Source organism: Dendrobates tinctorius, unplaced genomic scaffold, assembly GCF_039654945.1.
Source record: "Dendrobates tinctorius isolate UK_male_01 unplaced genomic scaffold, ASM3965494v1 ptg000048l, whole genome shotgun sequence".
NCBI classification, from domain to species: Eukaryota; Metazoa; Chordata; class Amphibia; order Anura; family Dendrobatidae; genus Dendrobates; species Dendrobates tinctorius.
Genome location: NW_027361716.1, coordinates 21596459 through 21620817, shown reverse-complemented (window position 1 = coordinate 21620817; position 24359 = coordinate 21596459). Strand labels below are relative to the sequence as shown.

Below are 24359 nucleotides of genomic sequence, written 5' to 3'. Positions count from 1 at the left end.
CTGCTGGCAACCCCAGGAGGATAGCGTAATGGCAGTCATATGTGAATACCACAGGCAACCCCAGGAGGAGAGAGCGTAATGGCCATCATATGTGAATACTGCTGGCAACCCCAGGAGGATAGCGTAATGGCAGTCATATGTGAATACCACAGGCAACCCCAGGAGGAGAGCGTAATGGCCATCATATGTGAATATTGCTGGCCACCCCAGGAGCAGAGCGTAATGGCAGTCATATGTGAATACCACAGGCAACTCCAGGAGGAGAGCGCAATGGCAGTCATATGTGAATACCGCAGGCAACCCCAGGAGGAGAGCGTAATGGCAGACATATGTGAATACCGCAGGCAACCTCAGAAGGAAAGCATAATGGCCGTCATATGTGAATACCACAGGCAACACCAGGAGGAGAGCGTAATGGCCGTCATATGTGAATACTGCAGGCAACCCCAGGAGGAGAGCGTAATGACCGTCATAAGTGAAAACTGCTGGCAACCCCAAGAGGAGAGTATAATGCCTGTCATATGTGAATACCGCAGGTAATCCCAGGAGGAGAGCGTAATGGCAGTCATGTGAATACCGCAGGCAACCCTTGTAGGAGAACGTAATGGCCGTGATATGTGTATATCACAGGCAACTCCAGGAGGAGGGCGTAATGGCAGCCACATGTGAATACCACAGGCAACCCCAGGAGGAGAGCATAATGGCAGTCATATGTGAATACCGCAGGCAACCCCAGGAGGAGAGCGTAATGGCAGCCATATGTGAATACCGCAGGCAACCCCAGGAGGAGAGCGTAATGGCAGCCATATGTGAATACAACAGGCAACCCCAGGAGGAGAGAGCGTAATGGCAGTCATATGTGAATACCACAGGCAACTCCAGGAGGAGAGCGTAATGGCCATCATATGTGAATACCACAGGCAACCCCAGGAGGAGAGCGTAATGGCAGTCATATGTGAATACCGCAGGCAACCCCAGGAGGAGAGCGTAATAGCAGCCATATGTGAATACCTCAGGCAACCCCAGGAGGAAAGCGTAATGGCAGCCATATGTGAATACCACAGGCAACTCCAGGAGGAGAGCGTAATGGCAGTCATGTGTGAATACCACAGGCAACTCCAGGAGGAGAGCGTAATGGCCATCATATGTGAATACCACAGGCAACCCCAGGAGGAGAGCGTAATGGCAGTCATATGTGAATACCGCAGGCAACCCCAGTAGGAGAGCGTAATGGCAGCCATATGTGAATACCTCAGGCAACCCCAGGAGGAAAGCGTAATGGCAGCCATATGTGAATACCACCGGCAACCCCAGGAGGAGAGCGTAATGGCAGTCATATGTGAATACCCCAGGCAACCTCAGGAGGAGAGCGTAATGGCAGCCATATGTGAATACCACAGGCAACCCCAGGAGGAAAGCTAAATGGCAGCCATATGTGAATACCGCAGGCAACCCCAGGAGGAGAGCGTAATGGCCATCATATGTAAATACTGCTGGCAACCCCAGGAGGAGAGCGTAATGGCCGTCATATGTGAATACCGCAGGCAACCCCAGGAGGAGAGCGTAATGGCAGTCATATGTGAATACCGCAGGCAACCTCAGAAGGAAAGCATAATGGCCGTCATATGTGAATATCACAGGCAACACCAGGAGGAGAGCGTAATGGCCGTCATATGTGAATACCGCAGGCAACCCCAGGAGGAGAGCGTAATGACAGTCATATGTGAATACCATAGGCAACCCCAAGAGGAGAGTGTAATGGCAGTCATATGTGAATACCGCAGGCAACCTCAGAAGGAAAGCATAATGGCAGGCATATGTGAATATCACAGGCAACACCAGGAGGAGAGCATAATGGCCGTCATATGTGAATACCGCAGGCAACCCCAGGAGGAGAGCGTAATGACAGTAATATGTGAATACCATAGGCAACCCCAGGAGGAGAGCGTAATGGCAGTCATATGTGAATACCGTAGGCAACCTCAGAAGGAAAGCATAATGGCCGTCATATGTGAATATCACAGGCAACACCAGGAGGAGAGCGTAATGGCTGTCATATTTGAATACCGCAGGCAACCCCAGGAGGAGAGCGCAATGGCAGTCATATGTGAATACCGTAAGGCAACTCCAGGAGGAGAGCGTAATGGTAGTCGTATGTGAATAGCGCAGGCAACCCCAGCAGGAGAGCGTAATGGCAGTCATATGTGAATACCGCAGGCAACCCCAGGCGGAGAGCGCAATGGCCGTCATATGTGAATACCGCAGGCAACCCCAGGAGGAGAGAGCGTAGTGGAAGTCATATGTGAATACCACATGCAACCCCAGGAGGAGAGCGTAATGGCAGTCATATGTGAATACCGCAGGCAACCCCAGGAGGAGAGTGTAATGGCAGTCATATGTGAATACCGCAGGCAACCCCAGGAGGAGAGCGTAATGGCAGTCATATTTGAATACCGCAGGCAACCCCAGGAGGAGAGCGTAATGGCAGTCATATGTGAATACCGCAGGCAACCCCAGGAGGAGAGAGTAATGGCCATCATATGTGAATACCACAGGCAACCCCAGGAGGAGAGAGCGTAGTGGCTGTCATATTTGAATACCACAGGCAACCCCAGGCGGAGAGCGTAATGGCCGTCATATGTGAATACCGCAGGCAACCCCAGGAGGAGAGAGCGTAGTGGCTGTCATATTTGAATACCACAGGCAACCCCAGGCGGAGAGCGTAATGGCCGTCATATGTGAATACCGCAGGCAACCCCAGGAGGAGAGTGTAATGACAGTCATATGTGAACACCATAGGCAACCCCAAGAGGAGAGCGCAATGGCAGTCATATGTGAATACCGTAAGGCAACTCCAGGAGGAGAGCGTAATGGTAGTCGTATGTGAATAGTGCAGGCAACCCCAGCAGGAGAGCGTAATGGCAGTCATATGTGAATACCGCAGGCAACCCCAGGCGGAGAGCGTAATGGCCGTCATATGTGAATACCGCAGGCAACCCCAGGAGGAGAGAGCGTAGTGGCAGTCATATGTGAATACCACAGGCAACCCCAGGAGGAGAGCGTAATGGCAGTCATATGTGAATACCGCAGGCAACCCCAGGAGGAGAGCGTAATGGCAGTCATATGTGAATACCGCAGGCAACCCCAGGAGGAGAGCGTAATGGCCGTCATATGTGAATACCGCAGGCAACCCCAGGAGGAGAGAGCGTAGTGGCAGTCATATGTGAATACCACAGGCAACCCCAGGAGGAGAGCGTAATGGCAGTCATATGTGAATACCGCAGGCAACCCCAGGAGGAGAGCGTAATGGCAGTCATATGTGAATACCGCAGGCAACCCCAGTAGGAGAGTGTAATGGCAGTCATATGTGAATACCGCAGGCAACCCCAGTAGGAGAGCGTAATGGCCGTCATATGTGAATACCGCAGGCAACCCCAGGAGGAGAGAGCGTAGTGGCTGTCATATTTGAATACCACAGGCAACCCCAGGTGGAGAGCGTAATGGCCGTCATATGTGAATACCGCAGGCAACCCCAGGAGGAGAGCAAAATGGCCGTCATATGTGAATACCACACGCAACCCCAGGATGAGAGCGTAATGACCGTCATATGTGAATACCGCAGGCAACCCCAGGAGGAGAGCGTAATGGCAGACATATGTGAATACTGCTGGCAACCCCAAGAGGAGAGTATAATGCCTGTTATATGTGAATACCACAGGTAACCCCTTGAGGAGAGAGCGTAATGGCAGTCATATGTGAATATCGCAGGCAACGCCAGGAGGAGAGTATAATGGCAGCCATATTGGCTGTTACTCAGCTTTCCCAAAAAGATGTAATATATTATATCTCTGGCTAAGTTTAGTCGCTGACTACCCTGGTATCCTGAGCGCCCTCCCTTTTGTACACAGGCCATTTATTAAATGCATATTCTACATTCTGATGTTTTATGTCTTTGTAACTAAAATAGATTTTCAACTTAGAAAAACATTACAAATCACAGAGCCATCTGTATTTTTCTTGCACAAAAACAAGATGAATACATTTCATACCCATCAGAGTGACTTACAGGTCTGGGCAGACTATATTGATACATCTCTGGCCCATACGTCGGTACCCACTGCATCCGCGGTCGTGCCATTGTGCCAGGGGCACTGGTGACAACTTCTGTATATGGCATGTGCTGAACTGAGCCGTATGGATCGGCTTGGCGTTTAGGTCCTCCATGTCCTGCAGAAGCCAAACTAAAGGCTTCCTCCAACAACAAGTGCATCTGCTGCCGGACCTCATCAATAGATGGCTGGGAGCTCAAAGTGGATGTCTCAGAATGGCCTTTAGCTTGACGAGATTTAATATACGTCCTGGCTTGTTTTACTCGATCAATGTTTGTTTCTTCAATCATTTCAGGTTCCGTCTACAATACAATCATCAAAAAGTTTAATGCAATGTATGCAGCACAATATTCAATATACAGCATGTCACTATTATAATGTGCATTAAAGGGAATCAACCATAGACCAGATTTCCCATGTACTAAAAAACAACTGAAATATTACTCAGTGTGAGGTGGTATTGTATTTATATGCTCTGAACACCTTTTTATCATAAGGCTGTAGGGTTAGGGAAATCGCAGCTAAGACATTTAAGGTGAAATGATAATGTCTCAGGAACTCTTGAAGGAGCGTTCATTTAGATGGGCAGGAAGAATTGACAAATCCTGCAATGTCATCCACTCATGTCAGTTATTTCACTGGGATGTCCTCCACATGGTCATTCCCTTGATATTTAGATCCTGGTGGTGCATACGGTGTAACCAAAAGTATTGCCAAATGGTTCCTGGAAGCAGCAACAGGAATAAGGGACCTGGTCCTTATCTGAATAAGCTACCTATGTGTCAGGAAGCGCATTATAGTGTGATTTCACAGTGAATGTTGTAACATGGTGTTGCCGAAAAATTTTCATATAGCTTTTCATGTACCACAACCACTAAGTGTGAACAAGGCGCAAAGAAAACATTACGGGTACCATTGTAATGAATGGGTTAACAGCTTTTCCTTTCCTGTGGCTCTTCTCAGCTACATATCGATTTTTTTGCCTACAGGGAAATTATTAAGTGTCCACTTAAACAGTCACAGCCTTCCAGCGAGGATTTACTGTTTTGCATAGTCTCTTCAAGTGACGGCTACAACGGCGAACGCACAGAACCACAGAACAGTATTAACATAAATGAACCCAGAGGAAATATCACATTAGTAGTGAGCACCTACAGCTTCTGCATCACAAAAGGGAAACTATAGCCAATAGATAAGAGATGGATATGATAGATAAGTAGATAGGAAGACAGACTGACAGACGGATGTCTGTTCATTATCCATTTGTACAACCATCCTCTTTTCAACCTCAGTTTTTGTACAGATGGTGTTATGTGTGCATCAAGGATTTGTTGAAATTTCACTGAATCCATTCTTCCCACTACCCGCAAAATGTTCCCCTTGTCATTGGCTGCAACACAACCCCAAAGTATGATTGATCCATCCCCATGCTTAATGGTTGGCAAGATATTCTTTTCCTGAAATTCTGTACCCTTTTTTACTACACATTCCTTTGTGATCATTGTGGTAAAATAGTTCTATTTTAACCTAATCGGTCCACAGGATTTGTTTCCAAAATGCATGAGCTTGTTTAGATGTTCTTTTGAATACTTCTGATGCTGAATTTTATGGTGAGGATGCAGGAGAGGTTTTCTTCTAATGACTCTTCCATGAAGGCCTTATTTGTGCAGATGTTTCTGAACAGTAGAGCAATGATCCACAACTCCAGAGTCTGCTAAATCTTTCTGAAGGACTTTTGAGGTCAAGCAGGAGTTCTGATTAGGCAAAGATTCTAGAAATCCTACAAGCAGAAATTCTGCTTGATCTTATAAGCCTTATCTTGACTTACACTGTTCCTGTTAACTGCCATTTCTTAATTACATTTCGAACTGAGGAAAGGGCAACATGAAAATGCTTTGCTATCTTCTTATAGCCTTCTCCTGCTTTGTGGGCCTCCACTGTTTTCATTTTCAGAGTGCTATGCAGCTTTTTAGAAAAACCCATGACTTCTGTTTTTTTGGCACAAGGTTAGAGGAGGTTGGGTTTTTATAATGCAGGGAAATTTGCATCACCTGGACTTTCTTAGCAATGATAGTGAACAAGCCATAACCCTAACAGGTAAATTAAGGTCAGAAACCTTGGTCAAAGTTATCTGAGCACACAGATCTCCAAGGGTGCCCAGTATTTTGCATAGGCCCATATACCTTTTTGCAATTTTTAAAATGAAAAACATTTCTACATATATATTTGCCTAAAATACAAAGGAATTGTGTCATCTTTAATTTTAGATCTTTAAGGCTACATTCCCACGGTCAGTAATCGGCAGTGCTTTGGATGCAGCGCTGACAGCTTTTGAACGCAGATGATTCCACATGTGTTCATTGAACCGTGTGGCATCACCGCGTCCAATACATTGGACGGGTGAAATTTATCTTTCTTGAAATACCATCCACTATGCTGTAACATCTGACCAACCCGAGGCGTTTACTGGCCGTGGGAACATACCCTTTAGTGATCATTTCATCTTCAATGTGCTAAATTGTTTACAATAACAGTAATTTTGACCAGGGGGTGCCCAAACTTTTACATGCCACTGTAGATAGATAGATAAATAGATAAATTAATAGATAGAAATTGAGCCAGAGAGATAGATAAAAACATTACAAATACTACAGAAGCACAATATTTGTGCCAAGATGTATGCAAGAATTGAATATATGTCACGTCCCCTAGGAAGACGTGGAGTTAGATGGTCACGTCAGGGAATTAATTGCATGTCTTCTTTAGAGATGGTGTGATTTGTGTCCCATTTTAAATGGATTTAGTTTAATCTGGTGCTGAAGAGGTTAATGACCCTTTATATGTTGGTCAGAAACATGAAGCTCCATTTCAGCTGCGTATGATGTGGTCATTACCTCTTCCTATAAAAACTGATCAGACTTTCTTGTCCCTGCCAGTTAAAGAATTGTATTCCTGTGCTGTGTGCTAAAGCTAAGAGGTTGGAATAGAGTTGTTGTAGTAGTGTTCTGTGGATTACTGTAGTACATTTAGTTTATTCCTCCTTGTTCCTATCCTTCTCCCTATTGTTGAATAGTGCTTTTGTATGATAGAGGTTTTCTGTTGTGGTTTTGTGTTTGTGTCTTGTTTACGTTACATTTCTGTCCCATGCCTCATAGGTTGTGGGAGGGGACAGATCAGGGTTTAACAGGAGCATAGTAAGTTCGGAGACTCGGGCCTCTCTACCTTCAAGAGTACCCCTGGGACATGGATAGTTAGGGTCCCAGTTCCAGGGTTTAAAATTCATATATTCATTGTGTGCATACATCTTAGCACACAAAAAATGCTGCTGTATTTTTTGGTATTTACCGTGTATAATTCAGTCACAGTAGTTTACACCTGTTCAAACTTGCTTCATTCTGTTAGCAGATTGTAGTCAGGTTTTTTTTATTCCTTTGTAGTCTATACATATTTGGGTGCAGTGAGTACCTCCATATTTGGCTGAGCTCCTCCCTTCAGTCTGAGGAAAATATATACCTTGTCTTGGCTGGTGGACACATAGGAATTGCAAATGTTGTGCACTAAGTACCTTCATTTTCAAATATATTTTATATAGCAGTAATGCAGTTTACAATTGATATAGTTGCAGTTTGTGTATAGTCTCTTGGTGCACGTGTAAGCAGGTTGTGTGATGCGGGATGAAATGACAGATGGGAGACAGATCAAGAGTTAACGTATTTACTTGAACAGGGATATACTCACCGCAGGGAGTTAGTTTTGCAAGGTTATTACAGTAATGGGGGAAAACAAGGTAATAAGGTGACTGAAGCAACACCGGTGATCAGGTGGAAATAAGTTCTTAAAGGATAACTTATCCGGTCAGTCGACTTCCAGGTGCTGGATTCAATGATGCAGAGCGATGACGCCGACAGCGGTCAGCAAAGGCTGAGTCCTGAGGTACACGAGGATCCGGTGGAGTCTTGACGGCGATAGTTCGTCTCTGTTACCCTACGCAGGGTTCCTGATCCTGGGATTGTGGTCGCGGGTAAAGTGTGGGCCGCAACACAGTTCAGGCCCACTATGGCTTGGCAGAAATGGACCGGGGAGTCAGGGCACAGTTCACGTGGTACGAGAGCGGCACAAGAAGGGCCAAAGTGATCGGCACCCTGGTTTGGGAGAGCCAGGGAGGAACTCCAAGTCTCTGTCCACAGTCTCTGCAGGTGGCCGAGTGGATTCCCTGGTGCGGGCCTGTACTGCTCTGGAGCTGCAGGGATGGAGCACTCACTTCTCCCTGCCACGCGCTGTCTGTTCCCACCAAGTCTGATCGCTTTTGCGCATGCTCTGCTCTCCCTGAGTTAACCACGCCCCCAACTACTGAGTGAAAAAGGTAAGTCTGGGTGCTTAAGCTTTCCCCCGGACAACAGGGGAGAGAGCCCCGATAGTTCCGAACTCGGCGCAAGAAAGGTACCCCCAGTCCGTGATCCATAGATGATAATAATAATCTTTATTTTTATATAGCACTAACATATTTCGCAGCGCTTTACAGTTTGCACACATTATCATCACTGTCCTCGATGGAGCTCACAATGGTGGACACTGTACTGAATAAGGAGAGTGCCACTGACTGTGGTGCCTTTCCTCCCCTCCCCTTCCCTTATGGGTTAATGGAGCTTGCCCACCCACGTCGTGCTGGGGCAGGGATTTAATGTTATGGGGCCAATGGGATCAGGAAGGGGTTAGCACAGCCCCTTCCTGTGGATATATATCACTAGATCTGAGGCCGCCCTCCCTCTTTCCTCCTGAGCAGATCCTGGAAGTGCTTGAGAAAGTGCTGTCTGGTTGCTAGTATGGCAGATCCTCTTCTGGATCTCTGCGCTTGCGGGTACAACAGGAGGGGGAGCCCTGGCTGCATAGTTTCATAGCGGGGATCGGTGCTCACCTGTCGGCATCTGAAATTCCTGCCTCCTTGGGGGTGCCTGGCCTGGTTACCGCTTCACCACGGGCTGGTCCGGCCGCCGCTGCGGTGGGTCATCAGGAGCAACCAGTGGCGGTAGGGCCGCAGGGAGGTAGGTGGTCTGCGCGGCGCTCCTGCCCTCCATTGCGGCTGTGTGATGCCTCGCCGGTGTCGGCCGCTGTTTCTCAGCGGCGCGTGGCGAGGTGGAAGTCCCCGCCCCCGACTTCCGGTCCGGTGTCCCTGAGCGAGCGGCGGCGTCTGCACGTGCAGGCAGAGCGTGTCAAATCATTGTTGAGCCGTGGCAGGGGCTGCAGCTGACTGGGGGTGCGGAGCAGGCACCCTCTATAGCGGCAGTGGTGGGGAGCGGGTTGGGTGTGCCGGTGGGGGGGTTAACTCCTTTGGGGATAGGGGATTCAGAATGGGTGGGAGGAACAGCACGTCCTCCTCTGCTTCAGCGGAGGAACAGGGAGCTGAGCAGCCTATTGTGGCTAGGGGGGGGAACAGATAATGCCCGTAGAATCATAGGCACTTGTATCGGGGGTTGCCCAGTTAACACCTCCCCCCACTGGTTTGGTTTCGTCAAGTACTACCGTGCTTGGCTCTGCCCCACGTTAGTGGAGTGCAGGAGGATTTGGGCCAGAGCACGGCTCCGGTTCCTGCTGTTGCCATTGGTAGCAGGGACGTTTCCATGTCTGAGGCTGTAGATGGTTACCCCTCGAGGGGGAGGCGGGACAGGCGTAGACGCCGAAGATCCTCCTCCTCTTCCTCTTATTCCTCATCCTCACAGTCGCGTCATCACGGGCATCATGCTTCACAGAGGCACAAGAAATCTAGGCGCTCTGGCCGCAGTGCGTCCTCTCGTGGTCACCACCGCCCCCGGTCCTCGAGATGTGGCTCTCCATCTTCAATATCAGAGGTGTCAAGCGCATCTGTGAGTCCCGAGCATGCACGTGGTCCTCCTCCCGCACGTCGGGAGTCGATAGTTCGATCAAGGACTTCCAGCCTGGTTGAGACGGGCGCATCTCCCGAGGCTACAAGTCGCTGCATCAATATTCAGGCGGGTTATCCAGGAGCCGGAGTTCCTCCATCTATGGGAGTCCCTTCTCCAACGGTGAATCCGGGTGAGTGTTCCTTGTTGAGTTCTCCAAGTGTGGATACCGCAGCTGTGATATCCGTGTTGAGAGCATTGATCGGGCAATTGCCCCCCCACAGGTGGTTCGGAAAAGGAGTGTAATAAGGTGGATTCCCCGCTTGCGGGGGTGTACAAGGATACTACAGTATGTTTTGTGGGGTTAGTGCGCTAGGGTCGCACATAGATGAGAATACAAAAAAGAAGATTTGGAACAACGGTTATATAGATATTTGGTTGTTGATTTCGGTGGATCAGCACACCGTGGACAAGGAACGAAGGCCTGTTGAGAGGTTTTCGGAGAGAGTGCGCCAGAAGGTGGCGAAAACTATGAATAATTGGTTGCAAGCTTTTGCTATACTGGGTTGCATCATGAGGCAGAAGCACCCGGGCCGATGCTCTGAGTTGTTTATTTATCAGGATTTGATTTATACAGTCATATGTTAAAGTTTGGGCACCCCTATTAATGTTAACCTTTTTTCTTTATAACAATTTTGGTTTTTGCAACAGCTATTTCAGTTTCATATATCTAATAACTGATGGACTCAGTTATATTTCTGGATTCAAATGAGGTTTATTGTACTAACAGAAAATGTGCAATCTGCCATTGTCCTGCTGGACAAGGCTCAACAGGTTCCGGTTCAGTGGTCGTGCGGAGACCGGGTACCTGTTGGTTGTTCAATGGACACTGTCGATTTTATGGTCTCTGCAAATTTAGGCATGAGTGTTCGTCGTGTGGAGGTTCCCACCCGGCGTCCCGGTGTTCCCGCCCCGCGGGAAAGCTGCCAGTCAAGCCGCAGCAAACTGAGAGGAAAGACACCGGTGAACGTAATCGCGATGGAGCCATGGTTAGACCAGTATCCTAACAAGGAGGCTGCAGGTCAGCTGCGTTTTGGGTTTTCAGAAGGCTTTTTCATCCCGTTTAAATTGCATAGGTCCCCCGGTTTTTCTGCAAATTTGAAGTCTGCTCGTGAGCATCCGGATGTTCTGTTGGCGAAGGTGCAGAAGTAGGTAGCACTGGGTAGGATGGCCGGTCTGTTTTTATCCCCGCCTTTTCAGGATTTTAGAGTATCACCTTTGGGAGTGGTTCCGAAGAAAGATCCGGGTTCCTTTCGTTTGATTCACCATTTATCGCACCCAAAGGGGTTGTCGGTGAATGATGGTATTTCTCCCGATGATGCGCCAGTATCTTATGCATCTTTCGATAGGGCTGTGGCTTTGATTAGGAGTGCAGGGGAAGGAGCATGGTTAGCAAAGTCTGATATTGATTCAGCGTTTCGTTTGTTACCGATGCATCCGGATTGTTTTCATTTGTTGGGCTGTCAGGTAGAAGGGGAATTTTATTTTGACATGTGTCTCCCCATGGGCTGTTCTATTTCTTGCTATTATTTTGAACTTTTAAGCTCGTTTTTGGAGTGAGTAGTGAGATGGAAATCGGGAAACAGATCCGTCACTCATTACCTGGATGATTTCCTTTTTGTCGGCCCAAATGACTCCTATGTATGTGACAGGTTGCTTTCCATGTTCACGTCAATCGCGCAGAAATTTGGCGTGCCTTTGTCACCGGAGAAGACCATCGGTCCGGCTAAAATGTTGTCGTTTTTGGGCATCGAAATTGATACGGTAGCGATGGTGTATCGACTACCCGCTGAAAAGATTCAAAGATTGGTCTCGTTGATTGAGGGTTTTATGTCGGTTCGGAAGGTTACCCTTTTGCAGATGCAATCACTGTTGAGGTTGCTGGTCTTTGTGAGCAGTCATGCCGGTAAGTAGGGTGTTCTCACAACGGCTGTCGTTGGCTACGAAAGGAGTCTCTAGCCCCCACCACAGGGTGCGGGTTACAAGGGCCATGAAGGCGGATTTGGAGGTATGGCTTTCTTTTTTGCAAACATTCAATGGTCATACTTGCTTCATGTTACCGTGCCGGACGGCACAGGACCTGAATTTGTTAGCAGCAGAGGACGGAGTTGAGGGTTTCATGACAAGATTTGGGAATCGACTATGTCGCGAGATTTGGCCAGAGTTTTGGGTCAGGTTAGGTTTTGGTCATGACAGGACCCTTTGTGAGATTTTTCCAATCGTCGTCTCAATTGAGTTGTGGGGTAATTTGCTGTGCAATCAGGAGATTCAATTGAAGACGGTTAATCCAGGTGTCTCGCTGTATCAATCACATGTTGTCCAGGTCTCCACCGGTTTTGGGCCTTCTTCGTATACTGGCTCTGCTATGTTTGAAATTCAACATTTGGCTTCGGGCTCAACTTGTACAGGGCCCTGATGGTTTGTCTAACCTTTCTGATTTTTCTGACTTGCAGATTTTCACGGATCATGGTCCCAATGCCCTTCCGGAGGTTTTCAGTTGCCCGCCGACTCTGTGGGACGTGGTCGGGAACAGTTGATGTCCCTTGTTCATTCCTCTGTGTCCCAGTCGACATGGCGAGCATATGGTAAGGCATGGACGGAATGGTGCCAGTTGGCGGGTCTCAGGCCAGTTCAGGCGTGTGAGACTTCAAAATTGCAGGTTACGGTTGAGTACTTGTGTCAGTTGAACTGTAAGGGTTTATCGGGTACGTCAGCACAGCAGCTTGTCAGATGTTGCGTTTCATTTTCAGTTATTGGGCTGGTCTGATGTTACAAAATATCTTATTGTTAGGCAGGCTATGAAGGGTTGGAGGAGGGTCCAGCCTAGTAATGAGTGTAGGCGTCCGGTGTCACTGGTTCTCCTTAGCAGACTCATAGCTATTGCGGATAAGGTGTGCAGTTTCGCATTTGAAGCAGCTCTTGTGTCCGCTGCTTTTGGATTAGCGTTTTTGGGGCCCTAAGGGTTGGGGAGTTGGTTCCGCGTTCAAAGCTCGATTTGGGGTGCGGTTTGAGGATGTGTTTTTTTTGGAGGAGTCGGTGCGCGTAAGAATTCGTAAATCAAAGACTGATTCTTTGGGTCGGGGTTCCTGGGTTTTGCTGCATGCTGCCAAATCCTCGATGTGTCCGGTCGCTTTGCTCAAGGCATATGTCGTCATGAGAAAAGTGGGTAGTTTTTTCTTCGTGCATGCAGATTTTTCACCTTTAACTAGGTACCAATTCCAGGCCGTGTTTAACAGATGTTTGAAGGGGTTAGGAGTTCCTGCTGGGGAGTATGGCACTCATTCATTCCGCATTGGGGCCGCTACGGAGGCGGCTAAGGAGGGTCTTTCTGATGCTGAAGTTCAGAGGATAGGGAGGTGGAGATCAGCATGCTTTGCTCATTATATTCGTCCGGATTTGTTGTATTAACGTTTTTCTTTTCCCGCAGATTCCGTCAGACCGACTGTCTGGTTGCTGGGACACTCCTACATTTTCTGGGCTGCACAACGGGCCGAGTGTCGCCCAGGTGGACGGCACCTTGGTTTTGGGACGTCACTTTCATGTGGAGAGGCATTAGGGGCTTGCAGTGGCCGCAAGTTTTCCCAGAGGTTGTTTCGATCGCAAGAGGAGCTCGGGGGCCGATCATTTTGGTCTTACACGCGGGGGGAAACGATCTGTGCTCATACAAGGTGGCGGAGCTTTTAACTATGATGCGGGCTGATATGGAGCGCTTTCATAGTTTTTTCCAGGAACTGGTGCTAGTTTGGTCTGAGATTGTCCCGAGGGCGGTGTGGCAAGGGGCTCGTGATGGTATGGCGGTTGAACGCACAAGGAGGTCAATCAATGCCCATATATCTAGGTTTGTGCGCGAGAGGTTCGGTGTGGTCATTCGACACAGACAACTGGAAGGGGATAATATGCCCTGCTAAGGCCTGACGGGTTGCATTTGAACGATATCGGGCTCGATATCTTCTTATCCGGTCTTCAAGATGGAGTAGAGCAAGCTTTGCTATTGATGGGTGGGGGCTGGAGTCCTGTTTAAAAAAACAGGATCCTCCGTGGCAGTGAAAGAAGGATTGGCACAAAGTTACGGCTCGCTGGCTGACTTGCCTGAGATTACAGAGCAGGGCATTTTGCGGCGAGCGCGTTTTAAGAGAAGTTAAGTTCCTCTAAAATGGTTGTTTAAGAAAATATTCAATAAAGCTGTGACCGACCTTCACCCATCATTTGGTTTCTGAGTGTGATTTATTATGGTTAAGTTGGGCAGAGGAAATGCTATTGGGGTTTAACCCTGGGTCACAACAGTCTCTAAATTCCCTATCAGTATGTCTTTTGAATGTGGGAGGAAACCGGAGTAACCGGAGGGAACCCACGCAAACACGGAGAGAACATACAAACTCCTTGCAGATGTTGTCCTTGGTGGGATTTGAACCCAGGACCCCAGCGCTGCAGTGCTAACCACTGAGCCACCGTGCTGCCCCAATGTGAAATAACCAACATATCTGAGACTGTGTTATATGTTGATCTCTAGATGTAGTATGGAAACATGTAGTAAACCGTAAAGACTGTGCACCAATAGGTGAATAATATAACTACTTACTACCCAAAACATTTTAATGATCAATGTTGTTTACTGCTCGTGATTCCTGCAAATAAAATGGCCCAGTTCTCGGCTTTCTAAGATTAATAAGCAACAGCATGACCTAGTTCCTATTGAGAAGGTAAAATGTAAATGCCTGGGACTGCGCATAATGGAGATGAAATGAAAAATTCACAATGGGAAATTATAAAAACAAATGAAAATGGCTGTCACTATACAGGCTTATAGGATTAGCCGAGCACCAGTCTACCACATCCATGCTCATTGCATCCTCGCTGATTTTGGTTGCCCTGACATTTTCTCTGGCTGGTCACCGTCTAAGGAAAGACCTATGGAAAAGCAGTGTCTTTTCTAGTAATCATTAAGGCTGAGTTCACATGTGGCGTTTTTTTTCGCGTTTCCGTGGCGGTTTTAACCGCGCGATTTTGCCGCGAAAAATAAGCATCCCATGCATTCCTATGGGATTCCGCAATGCTGTGCAAATGCTGCGGTTTTTACAGCGGCGGAATCGCTTCACGGTAAAAATGGCAGCATGCTCATTCATTTTGCGGAATCGCGGCGATCCCGCACCCACAGGAATGCATTGTTCCGCTTACTTCCCACATGTGGCTGTGCATACCATGCGAAAAGTAAGCAGAACAATTGCGGATGGTACCCACGGTCCGGAGGAGAGGAGACTGTCCTCCGGGCTTTGGGTACCATATCCCTGTAAAAAATAGAATTTAAAATAAAAAATGGTGCTATTCTTACCTTCCCACGTCCCGCGCAGCCTTCCCGCCTCTCTCCATGCTCCTGTTCCCAGTAATCCTTTGCGAAAATGCCCACGATGACGTCCGTTCTCGCGGGATCGCGAAGTCTCGCGGTCATTCGCGCGACGTCATCGCGAATAACCGCGAGATGTCGCGATCCCGCGAGAACGGACGTCATCGCGGGCATTTTCGCAAAGGATTACTGGGAACGAGAGCGTGGAGAGAGGCAGGAAGGCTGCGCGGGACGTCCGAAGGTAAGAATAACACCAATTTTTTTTTTTTTATTTTTTTTTTTTTACATTTTATCTTTTACTATTGATGCCGCATAGGCAGCCTCAGTAGTAAAAAGTTGGTCACACTTGTCAAACACTATGTTTGATGAGTGTGACCAACCTGTCAATCAGTTCTCCAAGCGATGCTACAGATCGCTTGGAAAACGCTAGCATTTTGCAAGCTAATTACACTTGCAAAATGCGAGTTTTTCCCGCGGGAATTTAAAATGCGATTTTCCCGCGGAATGGAATTCCGGAACTCTCGCTGTAATTTCCGCGAGAGTTCCGCTACGTGTGAACTTAGCCTCATGCTGAAATCATTAATGCTTTTTTTTCAGATTTTTTTGCAAGAGCTTGTACGTGTTGAACAGTAAACAGCTTGAGCATACGTCTGAATACATGTAAGTCTATGAGGCGAGCCGACAAATTGTGCCCAGATGAAAGGGCTACCCCTAACAAGGATGGATCGATTCTCGAAATAGTTAAAATGTTCTGTGAGCTAAATAGCCTGTACTGCGGCATACCCTGGTGCAGGTCAGGTAGCAGCCATAGGGTTAATGACAATAATGGCGCTGGCTCAGAATGCAGCCAAAATGAAGGGTGCACCCATGTACTAGAACTTTAATTTATGGCTCGTTCACACTGCATAATGAGACCGATTCTCTCGCATGAGAGAATCAACGGCCACATGACCCCGGCCTAAAAGTATGGTCCACTTTCTTAGTCATTTTCTTCTTGCTTTAAAGGGAATCTGTCAGGTTTTTACTTTGTAGTCTGACAGCAGCAAGAGGTGACCTTGATTCCAGTGATGCAACACTTAGTTTACTGGGTGTAGCAGTTATGATAGAGTCACAGTTTTCTCTGCGCGGATCTAGTAGGGATCAGTTGTTGTGCTGTGTATATTTTGGCCACTTCACAGCTTTCTGTGTACATTATATAATCACGGAACGCTGCTAATCAGTGCTTGGGGCAAGGTTGGACTAGGAGGCACAAAGACAGTTGTCCTCTAGTGATAATCTCCACTGAAATTATTGAAATAGCAAAACACAGCCGAGTAAGGGACACACTATTGTAATCAAGGTCTCCTACACTACATCATGGTGCTCTCCGTTTACATAGAAAAAAAACTAGAGACAGATTCCCTTTAATGCATTTAAAATGAAAAGCAACTGAGCAGATAGTCTAAATTACAACCTCCCTATTGTCTTGGGTAGGCCATCAATCTGTCCCATGATTCTTACTTACATAACTACTGTATATGAACAAGGCCGGGTTCACACAAGTGTATTTAATGGTATGAACATGGACCGCAAGTTTCCTGAGCCAAACTTACAGCCTCAGGTGTGTCTATGAGGCATCAGGTCAAGAGACGTGCAACCAGTCCAGGCATTGCGGTATATATACTGTAAAATACGCTCGTCTGAACCCAGCCATGAATGTTTGTGGTCTGTTATCATGGAGACACATAGGTCTGCATATGAGCTGTACACGCAAAACGGGAGGTGAACCTATTTACAAAGTTGCAATGAAAACAATGCTGCAAAGGTGGGATTGTCCTTACATAGGAAGTAGCAACTAGAATAGTGGTCCTCACAGCATTATATGAGTAATGTGGAGTACACCACATCAGATGGGCGTGCATTACTTATATAATGTGGCAAATAATGTGGTGAGGAGGACTACTATAATATCTTATAATAGTATAGTGCATCTCATCCACAACAGGACTCCATTACATTGTGGGCGTCACTATTCCAAGGCTATTTCCCCCTCCCTCACACTGAAAAGAAATAAAATGTCTGTTCTACAGCTATTAAACATGTAAATCTTGTACTTCTAGTCGGAGGCTCGTCCATGATGGAGAGGAGTGAATCACTACCTTCATTGATTTTGCATAAAAACATATAATAAAGACACATTATGGTGGTGCCAGAAGCTGTGCCTGTACACATTTCCACATCAACCACTATTGCTACATTAGGAAGCACAGTAACTCTTGCCAGGCTAAACCAGTATGTAGTGTTTTCAACTGCTGGACTTAAAGGGGAATTCCACAACCTTTTAAAAACTCCTGGACTTCAATGTTAATTTTGCAGCAGCCCACCATCAATTATAGCACATCAGTTAAAGTGCTGTTCTCATTGTATCAGGCAGAGGAATTCTCTGAGCCAGAGCCATACTGGGCCCGAACCGCAGACCTGGGATAAAGCCAACCAACCTACATACAATATAGCCCACATAAGCCTCCTCCCATATCACAGGAAAATATCTTCAGGCAATGCACATAATTGCACATTTTAGTAGTCCCTTACTCTTCCCTTATAATGTACACTATACTTTTAACATAAATGGAAATCAAGGATCACTTGTTCAGTTAGGGAAAAAATCTTCATTACTGCAAGACAACCAATTATAACCATTAAAAACTGTGTCTGATACAGTCCTACATAAAAGTTTAGTCCATAAGATAAGAACATGGGATTAGGGGAAAATATGTGTAAATGGATTAATGCCTAACTCAGTGATAAGAAACAGAGGGTGTTTGTTATAGGAACATACTCTGATTGGGTCCGTGTAAACAGTGGGGTACATAGTAGTCAGTATTGGGCCCTCTTCTTTTTAATATATTTATTAATAACCTTTATGATAGCATTCTGTATCAAATTTCAATCTTTAAATATGGAAGGCACAGGCACACAGATGGTGTCTTTTTCACGGACCCATAGACTTGTATTGGCCCTTTTCATCTGTGATACTGGAGAAAAATGTGCAACATAGATGTCTGATTGAGACCTTATGCTGAGAAATGGCAACTGAAATTTAATGTAGATGAATGTAAGTGTGTAAGGTTATCTACTTGGGCACAGGAAGCCCCCATATAAAATCTCTGCTTACACAAGATAATTGCCCCTGAATGGGACGAAACAAGGTAAAACATTTTTAGTTCATCACATAAAAACACATAAAATAAAGATATCAATAAATAGAACTAGAAATACTTGAGAATATAATGAGGCAGACTAAAGGCCCCGTCACACATAGCGATCTCGCTAGCGAGATCGCTGCTGAGTCACAAGTTTTGTGACACAACAGCGATCTCACCAGCGAGATCGCTGTGTGTGACAGCGATCAGCGACCGGCCCCCCCTGCCGATATCGCTGATCGCTCTTGGAAACCTCTGGACTTTTCTTTGGTCGCTGGTCTCCCGCTGGCCAGCACGCATCGCTGCGTGTGACAGGCGGGAGACCAGCGATCAGCTGGTAACTAACGTACACATCGGGTATCCAATTGACGTGCGTCCCTTAGATACCGGATGTGTACGTTAGTTACTAGCTCCCTGCATCAGCGCACTGGTAACTAATGTACACAGCGACGCCGCGCACTTGGCGTCGCTGTGCTGATCACTGGTGAAGCTGTCTGTTTGGCAGCTCACCAGCGATCATGTAGCGACTTACCAGCGATCCTGACACGTTGTTATCGTTGGTAAGTCGCTATGTGCGACTCCAGCTTTACAGGTGATAGACTGAGCAAACAAACTGAAGTGCCTTTCGCTTCTTCATCAGGAGTGACATGTTTGACAAGGGATTTTCTATAGAAGCTTCCGGTGATGTTTTTTAATGGGTTGTATATGTATTGTGTTCACTTTGTCTACTTATTACCGAAGATAATTTGTATGCATTTATGTAATAATAAAGAATCTATTTTGATACATTTACATTGATTCATGCTTTTTAAGCTTGCGCATAAGTATACATGATTGAATATGCTGCTGGTTTATTTTGTAGATGATAGGTGGATTGTGTTTTCTTTTGCAACCAACCTGCCAAGTATCCTGAAGCCTAAAGCCCCCGTTACACACTGCGATATCGCTAGCAATATCGCTGTAAAGTCACCGATTTTGTGACGTAGCAGCGATATTGCTAGCGATATCGCTACATGTGATACTTACCTCCGACCGGCTCCCCCGCTGGTTATCGCTGATCGCGCGAGAAGGTCCTGGATCATTTCTCGTCGTCAGCTTCCTGCAGCGCTTCTTGCTGTGACGACGAGCGACGCGTGGATGCGGGCGGGAGGACGTCAGGATCGCCGCGTCTGACAGGTAAGTAGCGACCCCCGACCCCTGCGATGTCGCTGGTGAGATCTGCCTGTGTGGCAGCTCACTAGCGACCACATAGTAATGCACCAGCGATCCATATCGTTGTCGGGATCGCTGGTGCATCGCTATGTGTAACGGTACCCTAAGAGAAACTAAATCAGGTCCATACTTACCATCAGTTCTTTTGGGAAGATAATTCAGTTTTTATGTTAAATGCATTCCCTATAAGTCGCAGCATAGGAAAAAGGAGATCCAGCTCCGCAGACAAGTTTCACTTTGTGGAGCTCGATCCCTTTTTCCTAGGCTGCTATTTTTTGCGTTCAAGCAAAAACGCTCTTCTGTGCTCCGCAACTGTTACATGTTACAGAACCACTCAGCACCCAGAATATGTTGTGCAGTTATATGTATGTATAATAGATTCTATGTGAGATGCATGTCCCTAATGCATAAGCCCACTGGCTGCACCCCTGGGCAGAGGGGACACGATATTCTCCTTTTGTCCGCCCTCCCCCCACCTTTGTAATTCCCACAGTAAACATCGGCAGGCTCCGGCCACCTGCGGCTTTTGTAATGCATGTCTGGCCTGCCGCTTTTCTATTGGCCTGCCCTCTGTATCTGTGTGATATATTCTGTGTCCTGTGAGTAAAGTGTGGTCAGACTGGAAATACGTGGAGAAGCAGTGATCATTTATATGCGCCCATGTAACCAAGGAATTCCAGCCAGCGTCATTCATTCAGACTCCAGCCAACGCAGAGCGGACCTCCGAAAACACGGGGTGGTACTGAAAGAGGTACTCCAGCTTGTGAGACCCTGTTACACTGGTGGCAGACAGCGGGATATGATACCCCTTCTACAGGAGGAAAGGAATGAATGGAAAATAACTACCAGAAGTTAAAGAGGACTACATTAAAAGATCTGGTGGAAGCCCGAGGGTTGATCGCCAGCAACAAAACAAAAGCGGATTTGATAGCAGCCATCATGGAACACGACAGTGCAGCGCCCCCCAACGTGGATGTGGAGGAGACCGAATTCCAGAGGGAGGTAAAGAACAGACTGGCGTTCTATGGCCTAAACCCTGCAGTAGAGATCATACGAGAGATGATGGCTGATGTGCGTACTGATCTGAAGGAAAAGATGGCCGAGTGGACCAGGATAGAGCTGGCCAAGATGGAGATGGCAGAGCGGAGAGAGGAGAGTCAGCGAGCAGGGGGAGCTCTGGCCTTCGACCAGGTACCTTCAACAGTAAGCCACAAAAAGATCCAGTATATTGCCTTCCGACAGTTGGGGGAGGCAGAGGAAGACATTGATGGCTTTCTGCAGGACTTTGAGCGGCAGTGTGCCCTTCATCATGTGAAGCCGGAGGAACGGGTTCAGATTCTGGCAAGCAAGCTGACAGGCCGGGCAGCGGACGCCTATTGCACGATACCGGATGAGGACTGTATGGACTATGACTGGATCAAAGAAGTGATCTTGGCCCGGTATGCGCTGACACCAGACGCCTACCGCCAAAAGTCCCGCAGACTTATAAAACGCATAACCGATACCCACGCTGAATGGGCCTGTAAATTACGGCGGTCACTGCTACAGTGGGTACAAAGGAGCCAAGCAACCACTAAGGAGGACGTCCTCCAGCTCTTCCTGTTAGAACGATTCTTTAATGGACTAAACCCCAAAACACAGGAATGGCTTCGGGACAGGCGGCCAACGACTCTTGAGGAAGCCGCTCGTCTGGCCGATGAACATCATGATGCCAGGAGGCCGCAGTTGTCCGGTTCAAAGGTGGTCACTAGGGGCCCGCCCATGGACCTGGAGGGCCCCAAACCACCGAAGATTGTAGGGGGACCAGCTAGAAACCCGGCCTACCACAGTCCCCCTCGGGCGCGATGCCACACCTGTCGTCAGCTGGGCCACCTGCAAAGACAATGTCCCAACCGGACTCAGCATACCCAGTGGCCAAAGGCGGGAACAGCTACCTTCAGTCAGGCTGCTGTACGCTGCTACCAAGGCGAAGCTGACCCGGCATTGGGGGCTACGACTAACCAAGGGGTGGAAGAGATGGAGGAAGAGCTGCATGAAGTAGACCCCGTGCAGGCAGCCCGGGCAGATAATCGACAACAGCATCGACAGGTCGTGTGGGTTAATGGGAAATGTATGCAGGGACTAAGATTCTGGGGCAACTTTGACCCTTGTGAAGCCTCATCTCGTCCGGGACCAAGAGAAGACGGACCGGACAGTGGCAGTCCGTGTAGCAGGGGGAGCTATACATCGGCTCATATACAAAAAAAAATCAATGCTTAAAAGATACTTTATTAACCAATCATTAAAAAGTTTTCAAAACTTCAAAAAACAGGCAAACAAAAATAGGCTAATTGCTGATTTTCAAAATCCAGCCACAAACACTAGAGAGTCGTTCCAATGTCAGGTAGAGGGTCACAAACCTATTTGTCCCTATAGGGCCCTATATCTCTCTCCTACCTGACAGCGGAGGTTGGCACCCTCTTGATACGCAAATGGCGCCCCTGCTCCTCGGCGGCTCTCCCTAATCACCCTGTTGACTCCTATCTAAATGACATCAGCCTGGAGTACAACAGATGGCCGGGGACAAAAATATAGTAAATAATGACCCCATGCCACAAACCACCAAGACAAAAATGTGAGGAATAGTAACTGGAAAAAAACTCTAATTTTTGGCAGATTTGTAAACATTTGCTTTGGGAGGAAAAGGGGTCTAAATAACCCTATTTAGGTGTCTCCCTGCCTGACAGCGGAGCTTTTACACCCTACGTTACTCTGGTGCCCCCGCTCCACGTGGGCTGACCCTTACTGACCCCTACACTTCTCACCCAGAAAGAGGAAAGAGGGTGTCAGAACATATGGCCAAGGGAGACAGGGGTAATAACTTAGAATTATCCCTGAAAAGATCCCCCCCAAAGACAAAAAATGTTTTAATAATAATAACAAAAAAATGTATCTGCAAACTGATGTGTACAGTGTGTGGGATAATAGTGCATTAGCAAAGGCAGTTGCAAGTAAAGGGGGTAAGATATCAATCAGAACAGATACACAATCATTTAAATGTTCTTTAAGCAGCATTAATGTACATTTCTCACATCACAAAACGCTGCTATTGCCTCTAATCCCCAACAACACATTTTTCATATTGCATCATGCCCAAAACAATGAGCCATTGATCGCTCAGGCTCAAAATTGCACTGTCCCAAAAAAAAAAAAAAAAATCAGCAAATTAACAAATATGTAGGAACTTAGCTCATGGCCACTGAAAAATCACCTCTATATAGTAGGCGGGGTGATAGTACTTTGACAAAGGCAGTTTCAAATAAAGGGGGTAAGGTATCAATCAAACCAGATATACAACCATCTGAGTATTCTTAAACAGCATTAATAAACATTTCTCAAATCACCAACAGCTGCTATTACCTCTAATCCCCCATAACAGCATATTTTCATATTGCTTCATGCCAAAAAACAATAAGCCATTGATCACCCGGCTCAAGTTGCACTATCCCCAAGTATTAAATCAACAAAATTGACAAATATGTAAGAACTTAGCTCATGGCCAATGAAAAATCGCCTCGACGCGTTTCCCTCCCGTAAAAGGAGTTCATCAGGAGGCCCATGATGTATTATGAATGCTCCCTCCGAGCATCAGATGTCATGCCTGGTTGCAGGTATCAATCATAGGTATCAATATAGGGCCCTATAGGGACAAATAGGTTTGTGACCCTCTACCTGACATTGGAACAACTCTCTAGTGTTTGTGGCTGTATTTTGAAAATCAGCAATTAGCCTATTTTTGCTTGCCTGTTTTTTGAAGTTTTGAAAACTTTTTAATGATTGGTTAATAAAGTATCTTTTAAGGATTGATTTTTTTTGTATATTAGCCGTTGAATAATTAATCCAGAATTATATTTATTAGGAGCTATACATCGACTGCCCACTGCCAGGATTCACCTGAACTGGGGAGTCGGGGATGGCCTTGTTGAGGTCGGCTTGATGGAGGATTTGCCTGCAGACGTCTTGCTGGGAAATGACTTGGGGCCCATGTTGTCTGCATTCTCGGTGGCCCCTCTGGCTGAGACCTATCCTGTAACCACCTGGAGACAAGCTCGAGCTGCGGAGGCGGAATCACACTCAGAGGAGGCCCAGGTAAGACATACCAGCCCTACACGTATTCCCATAGCCAGACACATTTCTTGGGCCACCCCAGATGAATTTAAGAGGGAGTTACTTGAGGATCCTTTATTGGAGAGATATCGTGCGAAGGCACAGGAGGGGAGAGGGGTACTGGAAGGGGAACAGTCTGTATGAAAGCAGGGACTCCTCTACCGGATCACAGAGCAGCACCACACAGGGACGAGCCCCACTATAAAACAACAGCTAGTAGTTCCCAAGAAGTATAGGCAGGAGTTACTGCGCATCTCTCATGATATACCCTTGGCTGGGCACTTCGGCGTCAGTCGCACCAGGCATCGTCTGACACAAAACTTCTTTTGGTCGGGGGTGACCTCTGATGTTCGTCAGTACTGCCAGACCTGTGACAGTTGTCAGCGCATTGGCAAGAGGGGGGATCGATGCAAGGCCAAATTACGCCCCCTCCCCATTGTGGAGGAACCAT

At 47.2% G+C, this 24359-nt stretch overlaps 1 protein-coding gene across 5 annotated transcripts in view; it reads right to left on the bottom strand.

Moving 5' to 3' along the window:
* KIAA1549L (KIAA1549 like) overlaps positions 1-24359 on the bottom strand; it is a 499083-nt gene that overhangs the window by 58750 nt on the left and 415974 nt on the right. For all 5 annotated transcript variants that reach the window (XM_073576347.1, XM_073576346.1, XM_073576342.1 and 2 more), the window contains one exon: positions 4067-4411. In XM_073576347.1, the coding sequence (XP_073432448.1) occupies positions 4067-4411 (345 nt within the window). The remainder of the gene's footprint in view (positions 1-4066; positions 4412-24359) is intronic.